General features: G+C 46.4%; 2 protein-coding genes across 2 annotated transcripts in view; one reads left to right on the top strand and one right to left on the bottom strand.

The window, feature by feature from the left end:
* Nucleotides 1-20741, bottom strand: part of LOC140350835 (cystatin-F-like) — a gene marked incomplete at its 3' end in the record, with an annotated part of 240847 nt that overhangs the window by 26414 nt on the left and 193692 nt on the right. The window lies entirely within an intron of this gene.
* prph2b (peripherin 2b (retinal degeneration, slow)) lies at nt 393-19800 on the top strand. Its single transcript, XM_072437219.1, has 3 exons — nt 393-999; nt 8131-8377; nt 19377-19800. Exons 1-3 carry the CDS (start codon nt 419-421, stop codon nt 19572-19574), a joined length of 1026 nt encoding a protein of 341 aa, XP_072293320.1. The 5' UTR covers nt 393-418; the 3' UTR covers nt 19575-19800.

Here is a 20741-nt window from a genome sequence, read left to right as displayed (position 1 = left end):
TCCACTCCATGTGATGTTTCCACTCCATGTGTCCACTCCATGTGTCCACTCCATGTGTCCACTCCATGTGTCCACTCCATGTGGTGTGTCCACTCCATGTGATGTGTCCACTCCATGTGATGTGTCCACTCCATGTGATGTGTCCACTCCATGTGATGTGTCCACTCCATGTGTTCACTCCATGTCTCCACTCCATGTGGTCACATGGGAACATCAGTCTGTCCAGGGACAAGAGATCGAAAAGAAATGAAAGAAATGAAAGAAATGGGACACACAAGATCATCTTATGGACGGTGAGTTAATTCTTCTTTGTTCATCGTTGCAGCTGAGCTCTGGACCTCTTCTGGATCCATCTTAGGAACATTTCTTCTCTTTGAATCCTGTTGTGTGGTTTGTGGCCACGCCCTAACCCGTCGCCATGCCGCTCATGCCAGTGAAGTTCACCCTGCAGAAGCGGGTGAAGCTCGCCCAGGGCCTGTGGATGCTCTACTGGGCGTCTGTGATGCTGGGAATTCTCATCTTCAGTCTGGGCATCTTCTTCAAAGTTGAGCTGAGGAAGAGGAGTGAGATGATGGACAACAACGAGAGCCACCTGGTCCCAAACCTCTTGATCCTGATGGGACTGCTGACCTGTGCCATCAACGCCTTCGGAGGGAAAGTCTGCCATGACTCGCTCGACCCCATGAAGTTCTCCAAGTGGAAGCCGGTGCTGAAGCAGTTCTTTGTGAGCTGCCTGCTGTTCAACGCGGCGCTGCTGCTCGTGGCTCTGCTCTGCTTCTTGATGCAGTTCTCTGTTTACCTGACGCTAGCAGAGGGTCTGAAATACAGCATCCGCTTCTACAAAGACACGGACACGCCCGGACGCTGCTTCATGAAGAGAACCCTGGACATGACGCAGATCGAATTTCGTTGCTGCGGCAACAACAACTTCAGAGACTGGTTTGAAGTGCAGTGGATCAGCAACCGTTACCTGGACATGAGCAACGAAGAGGTCAAAGAGTGAGTATGGTCCATGGGTCTGGCCAACGTCTAACACAATCTAAAACAGGGTCTAAATGGGGTCCAAACCAGGTCTGTAACAGGGTCCTAACAGGGTTCAAACGGAGTCTAAACAAGGGCTAAAATGGGGCTAAAACAGGGTTAGAACAGGTCTAAAACAGATCCTAACAGGGTTTAAACGGAGTCTAAACAAGGGCTAAAATGGGGCTAAAACAGGGTTAGAACAGGTCTAAAACAGATCCTAACAGGGTTTAAACGGAGTCTAAACAAGGGCTAAAATGGGGCTAAAACAGGGTTAGAACAGGTCTAAAACAGATCCTAACAGGGTTTAAACGGAGTCTAAACAAGGGCTAAAATGGGGCTAAAACAGGGTTAGAACAGGTCTAAAACAGATCCTAACAGGGTTTAAACGGAGTCTAAACAAGGGCTAAAATGGGGCTAAAACAGGGTTAGAACAGGTCTAAAACAGATCCTAACAGGGTTTAAACAGAGTCTAAACAAGGGCTAAAACAGGGTTAGAACAGGGCTAAAACAGGTTTAGAACAGATCCAAACCAGGTCTTAACGGGGTCTAACCCAGATCTAAACAAGAGCTAAAACAGGGCTAAAACAGGTTTAGAACAGGGTTAGAACAGGTCTAAAACAGGTCTAAACAAGGTCTAAAACAGACCTCAGAACTCATGTTTTCTTCATGAATTTAATCAAAATCTTCCTGAATTATGCTTTTTAATCCTGAGGCCGATCTGAGCGAGTCACAAAAAGACGTTTAGTTATTTCTAGTGTGTATGTGTGAGGGGCGTGGCTAAAGCTAGCGTGTGTGAGGGGCGTGGCTAAAGCTAGCGTGTCTGAGGGGCGTGGTGTTTGAACCTCTCTTTATCATGCTTTGGCTTGATATAAAGCGAGTGCCGTGGGCCATAAACAGGAAACAGCTGTTGCTAACGCGCTTTGCTAGCTTTGTTTTGCTAGCTTTGTTTTGCTAAGCATGTGGGATCAGTTAGCATCAGTGGAAATACGGCGCTTTATAACAAGATGAAGTCGTTTAGGGTTATTATCTGACAACAATTATGTCTTTGGATTTAAATATTGGCATCACTTTCTGATGCTGTTGTGAAAAAATAATCTTACTTTTGTTTATTTGTGCTGAAAGAGACGATGTAGAACTTTGTGCCAGTTTTGTTTCCTGAGCATAAACCCTTTAATTACATATGAGCCACAAACCAGGTCAACAAATCTGACACTACCTGTTACAGCGCCCCCTGTCAGCACAGAGCCCTGTTACAGCGCCCCCTGTCAGCACAGAGCCCTGTTACAGCGCCCCTGTCAGCACAGAGCCCTGTTACAGCGCCCCCTGTCAGCACAGAGCCCTGTTACAGCGCCCCTGTCAGCACAGAGCCCTGTTACAGCGCCCCCTGTCAGCGCAGAGCCCTGTTACAGCGCCCCTGTCAGCACAGAGCCCTGTTACAGCGCCCCCTGTCAGCACAGAGCCCTGTTACAGCGCCCCCTGTCAGCACAGAGCCCTGTTACAGCGCCCCTGTCAGCACAGAGCCCTGTTACAGCGCCCCTGTCAGCACAGAGCCCTGTTACAGCGCCCCCTGTCAGCGCAGAGCCCTGTTACAGCGCCCCTGTCAGCACAGAGCCCTGTTACAGCGCCCCTGTCAGCACAGAGCCCTGTTACAGCGCCCCTGTCAGCACAGAGCCCTGTTACAGCGCCCCCTGTCAGCACAGAGCCCTGTTACAGCGCCCCTGTCAGCACAGAGCCCTGTTACAGCGCCCCCTGTCAGCACAGAGCCCTGTTACAGCGCCCCTGTCAGCACAGAGCCCTGTTACAGCGCCCCTGTCAGCACAGAGCCCTGTTACAGCGCCCCCTGTCAGCACAGAGCCCTGTTACAGCGCCCCCTGTCAGCACAGAGCCCTGTTACAGCGCCCCCTGTCAGCGCAGAGCCCTGTTACAGCGCCCCCTGTCAGCACAGAGCCCTGTTACAGCGCCCCCTGTCAGCACAGAGCCCTGTTACAGCGCCCCTGTCAGCACAGAGCCCTGTTACAGCGCCCCCTGTCAGCGCAGAGCCCTGTTACAGCGCCCCCTGTCAGCGCAGAGCCCTGTTACAGCGCCCCCTGTCAGCACAGAGCCCTGTTACAGCGCCCCTGTCGGCACAGAGCCCTGTTACAGCGCCCCCTGTCAGCACAGAGCCCTGTTACAGCGCCCCTGTCAGCACAGAGCCCTGTTACAGCGCCCCCTGTCAGCACAGAGCCCTGTTACAGCGCCCCTGTCAGCACAGAGCCCTGTTACAGCGCCCCTGTCAGCACAGAGCCCTGTTACAGCGCCCCCTGTCAGCACAGAGCCCTGTTACAGCGCCCCTGTCAGCACAGAGCCCTGTTACAGCGCCCCTGTCAGCACAGAGCCCTGTTACAGCGCCCCTGTCAGCACAGAGCCCTGTTACAGCGCCCCCTGTCAGCACAGAGCCCTGTTACAGCGCCCCCTGTCAGCACAGAGCCCTGTTACAGCGCCCCCTGTCAGCGCAGAGCCCTGTTACAGCGCCCCCTGTCAGCACAGAGCCCTGTTACAGCGCCCCCTGTCAGCACAGAGCCCTGTTACAGCGCCCCTGTCAGCACAGAGCCCTGTTACAGCGCCCCCTGTCAGCGCAGAGCCCTGTTACAGCGCCCCCTGTCAGCGCAGAGCCCTGTTACAGCGCCCCCTGTCAGCACAGAGCCCTGTTACAGCGCCCCTGTCGGCACAGAGCCCTGTTACAGCGCCCCCTGTCAGCACAGAGCCCTGTTACAGCGCCCCCTGTCGGCACAGAGCCCTGTTACAGCGCCCCCTGTCAGCACAGAGCCCTGTTACAGCGCCCCCTGTCAGCACAGAGCCCTGTTACAGCGCCCCTGTCAGCACAGAGCCCTGTTACAGCGCCCCCTGTCAGCGCAGAGCCCTGTTACAGCGCCCCCTGTCAGCGCAGAGCCCTGTTACAGCGCCCCCTGTCAGCACAGAGCCCTGTTACAGCGCCCCTGTCGGCACAGAGCCCTGTTACAGCGCCCCCTGTCAGCACAGAGCCCTGTTACAGCGCCCCCTGTCAGCACAGAGCCCTGTTACAGCGCCCCCTGTCAGCGCAGAGCCCTGTTACAGCGCCCCCTGTCAGCACAGAGCCCTGTTACAGCGCCCCCTGTCAGCACAGAGCCCTGTTACAGCGCCCCTGTCAGCACAGAGCCCTGTTACAGCGCCCCCTGTCAGCGCAGAGCCCTGTTACAGCGCCCCCTGTCAGCGCAGAGCCCTGTTACAGCGCCCCCTGTCAGCACAGAGCCCTGTTACAGCGCCCCCTGTCAGCACAGAGCCCTGTTACAGCGCCCCTGTCAGCACAGAGCCCTGTTACAGCGCCCCCTGTCAGCGCAGAGCCCTGTTACAGCGCCCCCTGTCAGCGCAGAGCCCTGTTACAGCGCCCCCTGTCAGCACAGAGCCCTGTTACAGCGCCCCCTGTCAGCGCAGAGCCCTGTTACAGCGCCCCCTGTCAGCGCAGAGCCCTGTTACAGCGCCCCCTGTCTGTATAGGAACGTATTTCTGAAGTAAAAAGCGGTCACTGGAGGATGAAAAGGGATTTAAAGGTAAAAGTTCTTTGTTAAGTCTTTAATCCTTCAGAGCAGATGACACATTTGCACGCCAACATGCTAACACACGCCAACATGCTAACACACGTTAACCCATGCTAACACAAGCTAACATATTAACATTTATTAGACTGAATGATGTTAGCAGCAATAGATAAAAAACACAAACACAAAAAAGCTGATGGACCATCGTAAAGAGCCCCAATAGTTTTAACTAATTAACTCGTCAATTTGAAATTTGTTTTGCAGTTTAAATAAGTCCAGCTACAGAATCTTCTCCTTCTCTTCGTCCAGACTTATTCTTCCATCTTTGTTTAGTTGTGTGTCTCATTGTGTGTAAAGATGGTCTTATGTCGTCTTATGTCATGAATTCTGTCTGATCAAAATCTATTTGGTTTGAAATCAAAATGGAAACTCTCTTTATTTGATGAATAATAAGTTAAAATGTGTCTCTTTCTTTTTAAATGTTTGTTCATATTTGAGTCTTTCGTTGCTTTGATGGGTTTAACCCTAAACCCTTAGGGTTTGATGTGGTTCAGTGGCGTCGTTCACATTGAAGGATGCGACTCGTAACACTTCTGATGCCGTTGGGTCGATTGTATTCATCGTACCGTTGAAAACTTTACAATATTTTTAATCTCTCTGGTGGAAAAGAACAAGAACACACAAGAACCAAAAGAACACACAAGAACCAAAAGAACACACAAGAACCAAAAGAACACAAAACCACTTAAAGGAATGATAGAAAACAAAAGGGTTGATGCTGGAAACAGGCAGAGAAAAAGATGGTCCAATCCTAATGAAGCCCCGCCCCCAAACCGGATACATAACCCTATTCACTCACCACGCCCCCTGGCTCACCACGCCCCCTGCTGGACTCTGCAAGTATTTTCCAGTCTCCCACATTTGGCTCTTGGATGAGTCGATGTGTTTATCTCAGTTTATGACCAAAAGCAGACGCAGAAAGTCTGATGTTAAAAAGAGTCTAAATCTGTTCAAAGTGACAGCTTCTCCTTCTGAGCACATGTTTTACTTTCAGACGTCACCAGAAGAAGCTTTTAGTGTTAAACTGGCTCTTGACCAGTTTGTTTAGTGTCGACTGACCAGCTGACCAGCGTGTGTTCTGACCCTCTCCACAGGCTCCTGCTCTGGGTTAGGTTTAGGGCTTGAACATGACACAATATTGTGTCCAGCAAAATTATTTACATATTTAATTGTGTCTAAATAGTAGTTTTAGAATTGTAAAGAATTTCTCTATATTTATTTGACGTTGCCATGGTGACAGGCGTCTCCGGGACGGGCACATGTTTGACCGTCCCTACTGGTCAGCGCACTATCTACCTCTGCACACGTCTGATACATATGTATCTTTAACCACGCCTCTCTGGTCGACGCCCTTATGTGTGGCACTAAATCACAGATTGATTCTGATTGTGGGTTAGGGTCTGATTTACTAAAGCCTTATTATGCAGTTTGGCAAAGGCAGAGTTAACGGTTCACATTTAATGAACTGAATTGAACCTACACATGCTACAAACAATCATAAAAACAATCATAAAAACAGATTTAAAGTGTAGGGTTTTTATTCTCATGACTAAAAACTCAGTTCTGAAATTAAGTGGGAGTAATTTGAGATGAATTAACTGTATTTTACAGCCATGTGCTTAGAGGTACTAAACTATATGTTTTACAGCCGTGTGCTCAGTAACGTGGAGGTACTAAACTATATGTTTTACAGCCGTGTGCTCAGTAACGTGGAGGTACTAAACTATATGTTTTACAGCCGTGTGCTCAGTAACGTGGAGGTACTAAACTATATGTTTTACAGCCGTGTGCTCAGGAACGTGGAGGTACTAAACTATATGTTTTACAGCTGTGTGCTCAGTAACGTGGAGGTACTAAACTATATGTTTTACAGCCGTGTGCTCAGTAACGTGGAGGTACTAAACTATATGTTTTACAGCCGTGTGCTCAGGAACGTGGAGGTACTAAACTATATGTTTTACAGCTGTGTGCTCAGTAACGTGGAGGTACTAAACTATATGTTTTACAGCCGTGTGCTCAGTAACGTGGAGGTACTAAACTATATGTTTTACAGCCGTGTGCTCAGTAACGTGGAGGTACTAAACTATATGTTTTACAGCCGTGTGCTCAGTAACGTGGAGGTACTAAACTATATGTTTTACAGCCGTGTGCTCAGTAACGTGGAGGTACTAAACTATATGTTTTACAGCCGTGTGCTCAGTAACGTGGAGGTACTAAACTATATGTTTTACAGCCGTGTGCTCAGTAACGTGGAGGTACTAAACTATATGTTTTACAGCCGTGTGCTCAGTAACGTGGAGGTACTAAACTATATGTTTTACAGCCGTGTGCTCAGTAACGTGGAGGTACTAAACTATATGTTTTACAGCCGTGTGCTCAGTAACGTGGAGGTACTAAACTATATGTTTTACAGCCGTGTGCTCAGTAACGTGGAGGTACTAAACTATATGTTTTACAGCCGTGTGCTCAGTAACGTGGAGGTACTAAACTATATGTTTTACAGCCGTGTGCTCAGTAACGTGGAGGTACTAAACTATATGTTTTACAGCCGTGTGCTCAGTAACGTGGAGGTACTAAACTATATGTTTTACAGCCGTGTGCTCAGTAACGTGGAGGTACTAAACTATATGTTTTACAGCCGTGTGCTCAGTAACGTGGAGGTACTAAACTATATGTTTTACAGCCGTGTGCTCAGTAACGTGGAGGTACTAAACTATATGTTTTACAGCCGTGTGCTCAGTAACGTGGAGGTACTAAACTATATGTTTTACAGCCGTGTGCTCAGTAACGTGGAGGTACTAAACTATATGTTTTACAGCCGTGTGCTCAGTAACGTGGAGGTACTAAACTATATGTTTTACAGCCGTGTGCTCAGTAACGTGGAGGTACTAAACTATATGTTTTACAGCCGTGTGCTCAGTAACGTGGAGGTACTAAACTATATGTTTTACAGCCGTGTGCTCAGGAACGTGGAGGTACTAAACTATATGTTTTACAGCTGTGTGCTCAGTAACGTGGAGGTACTAAACTATATGTTTTACAGCCGTGTGCTCAGTAACGTGGAGGTACTAAACTATATGTTTTACAGCCGTGTGCTCAGTAACGTGGAGGTACTAAACTATATGTTTTACAGCCGTGTGCTCAGTAACGTGGAGGTACTAAACTATATGTTTTACAGCCGTGTGCTCAGTAACGTGGAGGTACTAAACTATATGTTTTACAGCCGTGTGCTCAGTAACGTGGAGGTACTAAACTATATGTTTTACAGCCGTGTGCTCAGTAACGTGGAGGTACTAAACTATATGTTTTACAGCCGTGTGCTCAGTAACGTGGAGGTACTAAACTATATGTTTTACAGCCGTGTGCTCAGTAACGTGGAGGTACTAAACTATATGTTTTACAGCCGTGTGCTCAGTAACGTGGAGGTACTAAACTATATGTTTTACAGCCGTGTGCTCAGTAACGTGGAGGTACTAAACTATATGTTTTACAGCCGTGTGCTCAGTAACGTGGAGGGGAAGTTCCTGATGGACTCGGTTCCGTTCAGCTGTTGTAATCCCGGGTCCCCGAGGCCCTGCATCCAGCACCACTTGACCAACAGCTCAGCCCATTACGACTACGACCTGCGCAGCGAGGAGCTGAACATCTGGACACGTGGTTGCAGGGAGGCGCTCTTCTCGTACTTCAGCTCCATGATGAGCAGCATGGGCGCTCTGCTGATCTTCACCATCATCCTGGAGGTGAGAGCGCAACACAGGCCAAACACAAACTAACCCTGTGGCAAGTTTATTTGTGTCGCACATTTCACACAAGTCAAAGTGCTTTTTGAAACAAACTTGACAGAAGATTAGTTCCAACAGTGACGTAAGAACAAAAGTAAAAGTATCTGCACTTTTCTTTATTAAAAATGACACTGGACACTTTTTACATCATCTAAAAGGGTTAGGGTTAGCGCAGTGGTTAGCGCTCTCAACTCACAACAAGAAGGTCCTGGGTTTGTCTCCTGGGTGGGCGGGGCCTTTCTGTAGGGTTTGCATGTTCTCCCAATGTCTGTGTAGATTTCCCCCGTGTGCACCATTTTCCCACCCACTAAAAACATGTACAAAAAGCTTTTCCCCTACAATAGGCTCCTCCCTTCTACAATAGGCTCCTCCCCTTGGGGGAGTAAAGGTCAATAAATTCTCCACTACCTTTTCAAACTAGAGTGAAGTGTTCAGCTCAGTCACGTCAGGCATTGGATTTATTCATGTTTATTATGAGTTCTCATGGGGAGACTCCAGAGTTTTGAGGGGCGGGGTTAATGCTTGGCCAAAAAGAAACAAAGGCAGGAAAAAACAAAACAAACTAAATGTAACACTAATTTAGGAGCTTTTTTATTAGGCTGAGTATGAGCATTTATTAGTATTTATGAAACATGTGAATGTCAGAAGAAACTAAGTTCGGCCACAGGAACTCGTGGGGAATGAAAAGTAATAACACAGAAGGACGTTAAATTATAAATTGTATTAATATAAATAAATAACAATATAAATAAATATTCAAAACAACAAAAAGGGTTTTCCAGCAAAAGTTCAGTTCCTTTGTGTTAAAGTCTGTAGGTTTCAGTCTGTAGGATTTCAAAAACTTAAAAAAAAAAATAATCCAACTTAGGGGAAAAAACAAAGAATGATCGTTCCAGATTCGCAGAGTTCGATTGTGCCGCTCGCCTCCTCGTCAGAGGGGGCGTGTCAGGGGGTGTCAGGGCGTGTCAGGGCGTGTCAGGGGGTGTCAGGGGGTGTCAGGGCGTGTCAGGGCGTGTCAGGGCGTGTCAGGGGGTGTCAGGGCGTGTCAGGGCATGTCAGGGCATGTCAGGGGGTGTCAGGGCGGAGGTGTCAGGGCGTGTCAGGGGGTGTCAGGGGGTGTCAGGGCGTGTCAGGGCGTGTCAAGGGGTGTCAGGGCGTGTCAGGGGGTGTCAGGGCGTGTCAGGGGGTGTCAGGGCGTGTCAGGGGGTGTCAGGGCGTGTCAGGGCATGTCAGGGGGTGTCAGGGCGGAGGTGTCAGGGCGTGTCAGGGGGTGTCAGGGCGTGTCAGGGGGTGTCAGGGCATGTCAGGGAGTGTCAGGGCATGTCAGGGCATGTCAGGGGGGGTCAGGGCGTGTCAGGGAGTGTCAGGGGGTGTCAGGGCGTGTCAGAGGGAAAAACCTGACCACTGAGTTTTGGAATTTTCCGTTCACAATTCTGTTCGTTTCGAGTAGTTTTCTAAACTTCAAACCACAGGTTTCACAGTCCACAGCCGGAGCAGGAAGCGGGCGTGGCGTTCTAGCGCCCCTTGTGGTTGGGCCAATGAAAATGTGAAAGGGCAATGGGTCACACAAAGCTGTCCGTCATCAACAAATGGAGTTAGTTTTTGTTGTTCTAAGTCATTTAAATGTGTTTCTTGTACGTATATAATATGTATTTTTTCTTTTCTCATCTTTGTTATTATATTTGACCCAGGTTTGGTTTAATGACCCTTGAGTCTCGATCCAACCTGAACCAAGCCCTTGTGCAATACTGTTTGAACCCGCATGACCCAGAATGTGTCAATATTTTGTAGCAGAGAGTTTGCTAAAGGAAGTAATGGTCTAATCTGTGACTGAGCAAGGCACATGACCTCAAAGAAGAGCATCTGAAAGCGACTCATGCATTTGTGCTTTTGGGTTTCACCTGCTCTTGTCTCTGTGTTTGTCCTTCAGCTGCCGATCCACTTATATCTCCTTCACTCCTTTACATCTTTCAGGGAGGGCATCTGTGTCTCTTTGACCAGTCAGACTTACAGTATCGATGTTTGTGTACAGGGCCAATCCTCGCTCACCTTTCATTTAAACATATTATGAGAAGAGTCAGAAACACAATGAGCAAACAACTATATCTGAACAAATATAGCCAGCCTAAATATTATTAAGTGTTGGCAACTAAAATACAATTTAGTTGTCATTTTAAAAGTCACTTTTATGTCTATTTGTGATCAAATCTTGGATGTGACTGCTGGGGGGAGTGTCTTCTTCTCTGGGTTAGATTTAGGTGAAACCCACTGATTATCCGCTCATGTTCAGTTCAATCTCATTCCAAACAACTTTGCATGGCCTTTTATGGCTCTTGGAGGTGTGAAAAGGGCGTGGTCTGAGTGTAGAGGGCGTGGTCTGAGTGTAGAGGGCGTGGTCTGAGTGCAGAGGGCGTGGTCTGAGTGCAGAGGGCGTGGTCTGAGTGCAGAGGGCGTGGTCTGAGTGTGGAAAGGGTGTGGTCTGTGTGCAGAGGGCGTGGTCTGAGTGCAGAGGGCGTGGTCTGAGTGTAGAGGGCGTGGTCCGAGTGTGGAAAGGGCGTGGTCTGTGTGGAGAGGGCGTGGTCTGTGTGGAAAGGGCGTGGTCTGAGTGTAGAGGTCGTGGTCTTTATCTCATTGGGTTTTGTTTGATTAAAGGTTTGAATACACAAACATTTGAATACACAAACATTTGAATACACAAACATTTGAATACACAAACATTTGAATACACAAACATTTGAATACACAAACATTTGAATACACAAACATTTGAATACACAAACATTTGAATACACAAACATTTGAATACACAAAGAAACTTGAAACTTTGTTTATCATGGAGCCTCTAGATTGAAACTAGATTGAAAATGTTTTGTTGTGAGATTTGAGCGAATATTCATGAGGAAACAAAGCCAGAGATCTGAGCCCCGAACAGGCCCCGGACAGGCCCCTGACAGGCCCCGGACAGGCCCCGGACAGGCCCCGAAAAGGGCCCCGAAAAGGGCCCCGAACAGGGCCCGGACAGGCCCCGGACAGGTCCCGAACAGGCCCCGGACAGGCCCCGAACAGGCCCCGAACAGGGCCCCGAACAGGGCCCCGGACAGGCCCCGGACAGGCCCCCGGACAGGCCCCGGACAGGCCCCCGGACAGGCCCCGGACAGGCCCCGGACAGGCCCCGGACAGGCCCCGGACAGGCCCCGAACAGGGCCCCGAACAGGGCCCCGAACAGGGCCCCGGACAGGCCCCCGAACAGGGCCCCGGACAGGCCCCGGACAGGCCCCCGGACAGGCCCCGGACAGGCCCCCGGACAGGCCCCGGACAGGCCCCCGGACAGGCCCCGGACAGGCCCCCGGACAGGCCCCGGACAGGCCCCGGACAGGCCCCGGACAGGCCCCGGACAGGCCCCGACGGACAGGCCCCGGACAGGCCCCGGACAGGCCCCGGACAGGCCCCGGACAGGCCCCCGGACAGGCCCCCGGACAGGCCCCGGACAGGGCCCCGGACAGACCCCGGACAGGCCCCGGACAGGCCCCGGACAGGGCCCCGGACAGGGCCCGGACAGGGCCCGGACAGGGCCCGGACAGGGCCCGGACAGGACCTTCTGGGACAAAAGGTTTGGAGTCCTGACCTGGATCTGGACTTAACCCATTTAGAGTCTTGGCCTTCATGAACTATAATCCTGTTATGGCCGCGTGGTCATTTGTCCTGCTCGGCTCAGGACTTGGGCAGGAAAATGAATCCACAGCTGCAGAAAATTACTCGAAACATAAATGTTGTCTTAAATCTGATCAGGTCAACTTTAAAGGAGCACTGGGTAACATTCCTGAAGGACTAAACTCTGGAATATGGCAGATTGTGGCCCTCCACAGACCTGGAGCCTGAATAACTGTGTTCGAAGGCCTTTAGTTCTATTGAAAACACCAATACATGAAATAAATGCCTTTATTTCAGTCTATTTTTTGACTTAAATCCTATGCATTGTGTTTTACAAACTGATGGCATGTTTTCCTGAAGCTCCTGATCGCAGTTCATTTGATAACTCTGACTGAACATGGTGAGGGCCCCTAACCCTAACCCAACCCTCAGGCGTGTCACAGCGCCGCTTCTTCATTCATAATCCAATAATGAATCCACTAACGAGCCTGATCCAGGTTCAAGCAGGTGGCACAACCCAGCAGGACAAACGCACCTCGCCTCAAGGGCGTGGTAGTGCCACACCTCCCAGACCAGTCTGAAAACCAGTCTGAAAACCAGTCTGAAAACCAGTCTGAAAACCAGTCTGAAAACAGTCTGGAAACCAGTCTGGAAACCAGTCTGAAAACAGTCTGTGATTTTATTAGTTTAGAAAATCAGTTGGATTGATAATTTTTTATTTAGTTAATTTTATTGTATTTCTCTAATTTCTTTGTGATTTGAATGCATTTTTCCTGCTGTGAAGCACTTTGAATTGCCTTGTGTATGAAATGTGCTCTACAAATAAACTTGCCTTGCCTTGCCTTGAAAAACAGTCTGAATAACCAGTCTGAAAACCAGTCTGAAAACCAGTCTGAAAACCAGTCTGAAAAACCGTCTGAAAAACAGTCCGAAACCAGTCTGAAAAACAGTCTGAAACCAGTCTGAAAACCAGTCTGAAAACAGTCTGAAAAAAGTCTGAAAACCAGTCTGAAAACCAGTCTGAAAACCAGTCTGAAACCCAGTCTGAAAACAGTCTGAAACCCAGTCTGAAAACAGTCTGAAAAACCGTCTGAAAAACCGTCTGAAAAACAGTCTGAAACCAGTCTGAAAACCAGTCTGAAAACCAGTCTGAAAACAATCTGAAACCAGTCTGAAAACCAGTCTGAAAACCAGTCTGAAAACAGTCTGAAAACAGTCTGAAACCAGTCTGAAAACCAGTCTGAAAACAATCTGAAACAAGTCTGAAAACCAGTCTGAAAACCAGTCTGAAAACCAGTCTGAAAACCAGTCTGAAAAACCGTCTGAAAAAACAGTCTGAAAAACAGTCTGAAAAACAGTCTGAAAAACAGTCTGAAAACCAGTCTGAAACCAGTCTGAAACCAGTCTGAAACCAGTCTGAAAACCAGTCTGAAAACCAGTCTGAAAACCAGTCTGAAAACCAGTCTGAAACCCAGTCTGAAACCCAGTCTGAAAACAGTCTGAAACCCAGTCTGAAAACAGTCTGAAAAACCGTCTGAAAAACAGTCTGAAACCAGTCTGAAAACCAGTCTGAAAACCAGTCTGAAAACCAGTCTGAAAACCAGTCTGAAACCAGTCTGAAAACCAGTCTGAGAACCAGTCTGAAAACAGTCTGAAAACAGTCTGAAACCAGTCTGAAAACCAGTCTGAAAACAATCTGAAACCAGTCTGAAAACCAGTCTGAAAACAGTCTGAAAACAGTCTGAAACCAGTCTGAAACCAGTCTGAAAACCAGTCTGAAAACCAGTCTGAAAACTAGTCTGAAAACTAGTCTGAAAAGTAGTCTGGAAAAACAGTCTGAAAAACAGTCTGAAAAACAGTCTGAAAAACAGTCTGAAAACCAGTCTGAAAACCAGTCTGAAAACCAGTCTGAAAAACCGTCTGAAAAAACAGTCTGAAAAACAGTCTGAAAAACAGTCTGAAAACAGTCTGAAAACAGTCTGAAACCAGTCTGAAAACCAGTCTGAAAACCAGTCTGAAACCCAGTCTGAAACCCAGTCTGAAAACAGTCTGAAACCCAGTCTGAAAACAGTCTGAAAAACCGTCTGAAAAACAGTCTGAAACCAGTCTGAAAACCAGTCTGAAAACCAGTCTGAAAACCAGTCTGAAAACAATCTGAAACCAGTCTGAAAACCAGTCTGAGAACCAGTCTGAAAACAGTCTGAAAACAGTCTGAAACCAGTCTGAAAACCAGTCTGAAAACAATCTGAAACCAGTCTGAAAACAGTCTGAAAACAGTCTGAAACCAGTCTGAAACCAGTCTGAAAACCAGTCTGAAAACCAGTCTGAAAACCAGTCTGAAAACAATCTGAAACCAGTCTGAAAACCAGTCTGAGAACCAGTCTGAAAACAGTCTGAAAACAGTCTGAAACCAGTCTGAAAACCAGTCTGAAACCAGTCTGAAAACCAGTCTGAAAACAGTCTGAAAACAGTCTGAAACCAGTCTGAAACCAGTCTGAAAACCAGTCTGAAAACCAGTCTGAAAACTAGTCTGAAAACTAGTCTGAAAAGTAGTCTGGAAAAACAGTCTGAAAAACAGTCTGAAAACCAGTCTGAAAACCAGTCTGAAAACCAGTCTGAAAACCAGTCTGAAAAACCGTCTGAAAAAACAGTCTGAAAAACAGTCTGAAAAACAGTCTGAAAACAGTCTGAAAACAGTCTGAAACCAGTCTGAAAACCAGTCTGAAAACCAGTCTGAAACCCAGTCTGAAACCCAGTCTGAAAACAGTCTGAAACCCAGTCTGAAAAACCGTCTGAAAAACAGTCTGAAACCAGTCTGAAAACCAGTCTGAAAACCAGTCTGAAAACCAGTCTGAAAACAATCTGAAACCAGTCTGAAAACCAGTCTGAGAACCAGTCTGAAAACAGTCTGAAAACAGTCTGAAACCAGTCTGAAAACCAGTCTGAAAACAATCTGAAACCAGTCTGAAAACCAGTCTGAAAACAGTCTGAAAACAGTCTGAAACCAGTCTGAAACCAGTCTGAAAACCAGTCTGAAAACCAGTCTGAAAACTAGTCTGAAAACTAGTCTGAAAAGTAGTCTGGAAAAACAGTCTGAAAAACAGTCTGAAAAACAGTCTGAAAACCAGTCTGAAAACCAGTCTGAAAACCAGTCTGAAAACCAGTCTGAAAAACCGTCTGAAAAAACAGTCTGAAAAACAGTCTGAAAAACAGTCTGAAAAACAGTCTGAAAACAGTCTGAAAACAGTCTGAAACCAGTCTGAAAAACAGTCTGAAAAACAGTCTGAAAAACAGTCTGAAAAACAGTCTGAAAACAGTTTGAAACAGTTTGAAACAGTTTGAAACTGTTTCAAGTCTGAAAAGCTGTTGCTGTGCTGTGTTGTGACCAGGGGCTGTGATTGGTTGATCCACACTATATGGAAAACATTCATTATTGTTTTAACCCTTTGTACATGAGCCTAATCTGAACCTTTATTATGCCAATAAATAAATAAATAAATGCAAAATAAAACCTGATTCACTCCGACACGTGACTGAGACAGAAATAAGCTTTCAATGCTCCATTTTTTGATCGGGATGCAAAAATTGAATTTTGTGTCAAATTTCGCTAAACTAAATATTTTACCCTCCATATAAAATCTGTAGGGGGCGCTGTTGTGCCAAATTAATTTATTTCACTTCAAGTAGGTTTAGGGCAAAGTTTAACAACTGATTCTAATTTGACGCATTTCGGACTTTAACGGCAGCAAATTTTAAATTTGGTAAATTTCAGAAATTCTAGCTACAGAGACTGTGACAGGGTCAAAGTAATTTGAATAACTTTTGATGTCCCGCTCCTCAGCACCATTTTCACACAATTTCAGCTGTTTCGGGCCAACGCCCTGAGGGGGAGGAGTTTATAAAAGTATGACATATGGAAAAACTCCCGAGACGTGCTTTGCAAATTTTGATCCAATATGGCCGACATTTGGTTGGGCGGACGGCGTTACCGTAATCATATTTTTTACTTCTCTTGTCACGATCTTCCTCTGCGCCAAATCATTTCCCATCTTTCAATGCATTTTTGGTACATTTGGGGGCGCTGACGAGCACATTCTTTAATTATAGAAAAGGGAAATAGCCAGAATGTAGAGGCACGATCTTTAGAGGTGTGAACATTTTTGTGACTTTTCCTCAATGTCACTGGGTGAAAAATAGGGGGCGTGTCCCGAGAAGAAGAAGAATATTCTGATGAGAGTTTCCCATTTGTCAAATATCATAAACTATACATTTTCTTCCTCCCTCATGGTGTGGCTCCCTGGTCCCTGACGGGTTCTTTCCTTAATTTTGAGTGGGCTCCGCCCTCTTTGTGTTTTTGGCCCTCTAAACAGTCATAATGTTACATTTTTGCATTACATGTTTATATGAACTGAACATAAAGAGATGGAACGTGTTCGCTTCGCAGTCGTCATCCCCGTGTAAAGCACTTGTTTAGTGCCACTTTTGCACGGGCTTCGCCCGTTTACAGCGGTAATGTTCCATTTTCCTACTACTAATTAGTCTGCACGGGGCACGAGGAGGAGTGTTAGTGAGTGTGTGGAAGTGGGCGAGCGCTTCACGCTCGATTTCGTGTGCACTTTCACAGTCGTGCTTTGCGTGTGGGTGGGTTAGGGTGGGTTAGGGTGGGTGAGGTGGGTTAGGGTTAGGGTGGGTTAGGGTGGGTGAGGTGGGTTAGGGTGGGTTAGGGTTAGGGTGGGTTAGGGTGGGTTAGGGTTAGGATGGGTTAGGGTTAGGGTGGGTTAGGGTGGGTGGGTGGGTTAGGGTGGGTTAGGGTGGGTTAGGGTTAGGGTGGGTTAGGGTGGGTTAGGGTTAGGGTGGGTGAGGGTGGGTGAGGTGGGTTAGGGTGGGTTAGGGTTAGGGTGGGTTAGGGTTAGGGTTAGGGTGGGTTAGGGTGTTTGGGTTAGGGTGGGTTAGGGTTAGGGTGGGTTAGGGTGGGTGGGTTAGGGTGGGTGGGTTAGGGTTAGGGTGGGTTAGGGTGTTTGGGTTAGGGTGGGTTAGGGTGGGTTAGGGTGGGTTAGGGTTAGGGTGGGTTGTCACCATGAACAGGATAAAAAAAAAAGCCAGTTCAGCGGCTGAAGAAAACATATTTGATTGGACTTTTCTTACTTCTTATATTTTTGTTTCCTTTAGAATCGACTGAAAAACAAAAGAAACTCAATCGTGGCAGAATTGAGTTAAAATGAAAATTCCATTTGGTCCAAAGTTCATCAAATGTTTTCATTTCCAAATAAAGTAAGAATGTCATTTTTATTTGTCTGACGTCTGTTCCTCTCTCTGTCCAGTCCTGGATCATTGTAGTTTGTGTCATTCACACACAAGACGACATAAGACCATCTTTACACACAATGAGACACACATGAGACAACTAAACAAATGTGTACACATATATGCACACATGCTGCTACTGCTGCTGCTCATGCTGCTGCTAATGCTGCTGCTGCTAATGCTAATGCTGCTAATGCTGCTGCTAATGCTAATGCTAATGCTTATGCTGCTAATGCTGCTGCTGCTAATGCTGCTGCTGCTAATGCTGCTGCTGCTAATGCTGCTGCTGCTGTCCATGTTGATGCTGAGTAACAGACATCAGACAAATTCAACATTCAAACTTTGGACTAAATGGACTTTTATATCGGCCCAAAAATCCTTTAAAAATCTAAAAGTGCTGTGATTATTATGACTATTATTGTATTTTTTTGGGTTGATGATTGGTTGATTTCTATTTGTATTTGTGTTTATATTTTCTCTCTGTGTTTATTCTTTTAAAACATTGACCCTCACATTTATGTCACAGCTGCTCATGTCCAACCAGGAAGTCACACGACAAACGTTTACATCATGTCCAACCAGGAAGTCACATGACAAACGTTTACATCATGTCCAACCAGGAAGTCACATGACAAACGTTTACATCATGTCCAACCAGGAAGTCACATGACAAACGTTTACATCATGTCCAACCAGGAAGTCACATGTCAAACGTTTACATCATGTCCAACCAGGAAGTCACACGACAAACGTTTACATCATGTCCAACCAGGAAGTCACATGACAAACGTTTACATCATGTCCAACCAGGAAGTCACACGACAAACGTTTACATCATGTCCAACCAGGAAGTCACATGACAAACGTTTACATCATGTCCAACCAGGAAGTCACATGACAAACGTTTACATCATGTCCAACCAGGAAGTCACATGACAAACGTTTACATCATGTCCAACCAGGAAGTCACATGTCAAACGTTTACATCATGTCCAACCAGGAAGTCACACGACAAACGTTTACATCATGTCCAACCAGGAAGTCACATGACAAACGTTTACATCATGTCCAACCAGGAAGTCACATGACAAACGTTTACATCATGTCCAACCAGGAAGTCACACGACAAACGTTTACATCTTGATCCAAAGAGAAATTGTCTTAAACATAATAATGTGAGACAGAAAGTTCTTCTTCTTCTGTCGTTGAGACATAAATCCACAAATGTTTCCCCCATGTTCTCAAACCTCAGTCTGTGATTGGCTCGTTCTCAAACCTCAGTCTGTGATTGGCTCGCTCTCAAACCTGAGTCTGTGCTGTGATTGGACGGTTTCTTGGATCAGAGTCTATTCTGGGCTAATCTGAGACACGGAGCTTTCTGGGAAACCTAAAGTCCTGAAGCGTCCTAAAGTCCTGAAGCGTCCTAAAGTCCTGAAGCGTCCTAAAGTCCTGAAGCGTCCTAAAGTCCTAAAGTGTCCTAAAGTGATGCGACTTGGATGTTCAACACAGAAGATGTAGAAAAAATTGTGAATGTATTTGAAAATGTGCAACATTTGAGTATTAAGTTTATTGTTTGCAGTAAAATATGCTTCATGTAAAAATCTTATGTCATAAACTTTCATATAAGAAGTTCTGCACTTTTGTGATTAATTGTTCAGACATTTCCTCAACTCATGTTTTAACCCCTAATATTGAATATCGTTACCAAATATATACAGATATTCATTTTTGTCACTTGTGGTGGAAGCAGAGCTCAGTTTTGTAAAAGTAAAATAAAGTAAAGTAAAAGTACACATAAAGGAATAAAAAAATGACTCGCATATAAATATCTATTTCAGTAAAAGTATTGAAGTACCAGTTCAAAAAGTCCTTTTAGAATATAAAACATATTTCACACTGACCTTTCAGAACTATTAAGCATCAAATGTAGTTATCGTGGTAAAGAACAACTTTTCAACTTCAAGCCTTTTCTCCCGGTGTTAAAGCTGCACTTTGCTCTCAGTCCGCAGACATGGCTGGGCTGAAGTACCTGACCACGTCGTTGGAGTCCATGTCCGACCCGGAGAACCCCGAGTGTGAGAGCGAAGGCTGGCTGCTGGAGAAAAGTGTCAAGGAAACGGTGTGTGAAACCTTGGCCAAACTCAAGGCTGTGGTCAAACCCAACCAGGTCCAGGAGGGCGGAGACGAGCCGGCCACCTGAGCCCCACCCCTGCACCACATAAGGACTGGGCTCCTCAACAGCCAATCACAGTGGAGGACTCGAACCCCTCCCACCTGCTGTAAATACATGTTTTTAAACTGTACAGAGGAAATATAGAGCTTATTTTAATAATGATATATATGATTTGACTGTGTAAATAGTGTTTTATAGTTGATTCAAGCTCAAACTAATTCTAACGTAAATCAAATTAAAATGCACTATTCTGCTTTTGGCTTTGGACACCTCAGACTGTGTTAATGCTGCGTTCAGGTGCTCCTCCGGGAGTCTGGGCAGCACGTAGTGAAGCACTTTGCGTTCTCGCTTCACAGTAAGAAGGTCTTGCTATTCATTCCTGGTCCAACATGGGGCCTTTCTGTGTGAAGTTTGCATGTTCTCCCCGTGTTTTTGAAGGTTTCCTTTGGGTACTCCGGGTTCCTCCACCACTGAAAACATGTACAACAGGCTCCTCCCCTCTGGTGCCAGGACTCTCCTGAAAAAGAGACCCTACACCTCAGTGGGACTTTGTTTTTCCTGGTTAAACAAAGGTCAATAAAGTTGGAAAAATGCGCATGAAAGCTCAGGAAAAGTACCGTATTTTACGTACTATTCCGTACTCCGGAGTATAAGTCGCACCAGTCAAAAATGCACAATAGAGAAAAAAAACATATAAGTCGCACTGGAGTATAAGTCACATTTTTGGGCGAAATTTATTTGATGAAATCCAAGACCAAGATCATTAGGGTTAGGGAAAATGATAAAAAAATAATAACAGATGGTGAATAGCTGTAGGTATGCTAACGTAACACATTCAGCTACATGACGCACACAGACGCTAACAGTGGCACGTTAGCCACACCGGACCGGCTTCACGCTCCGTCGGTACCATCGACAAGATAGAGTTACACAAAGCATGAACCATCAATACTGGAGCACAACAACACGGTGAACATATGCTAACATGCTAACATGCTAACGTGACATTCAGCTACATGACGCACGGATAACAAACTGATGTAAGTGTCTGGTATGTTAACGTAACATATTAACAGTTATTCAGATAATTATAGCATAAAGAACATGCTAACTAGTTTAGCAAAGCTTCAATATTAGCCCAAATCACTAAATCCACTGAATTCATCTTCCTCTGCGTCACTTCTGAACAGCAGC

The sequence above is a fragment of the Eucyclogobius newberryi genome, unplaced genomic scaffold, assembly GCF_026437365.1.
Source record: "Eucyclogobius newberryi isolate DKJ021-1_F unplaced genomic scaffold, fEucNew1.0.hap1 SCAF_8, whole genome shotgun sequence".
Classification (NCBI taxonomy): Eukaryota; Metazoa; Chordata; class Actinopteri; order Gobiiformes; family Gobiidae; genus Eucyclogobius; species Eucyclogobius newberryi.
The sequence above is the reverse complement of the archived record's forward strand: the minus strand, read 5'-3'. Positions and strand labels throughout refer to the sequence as shown.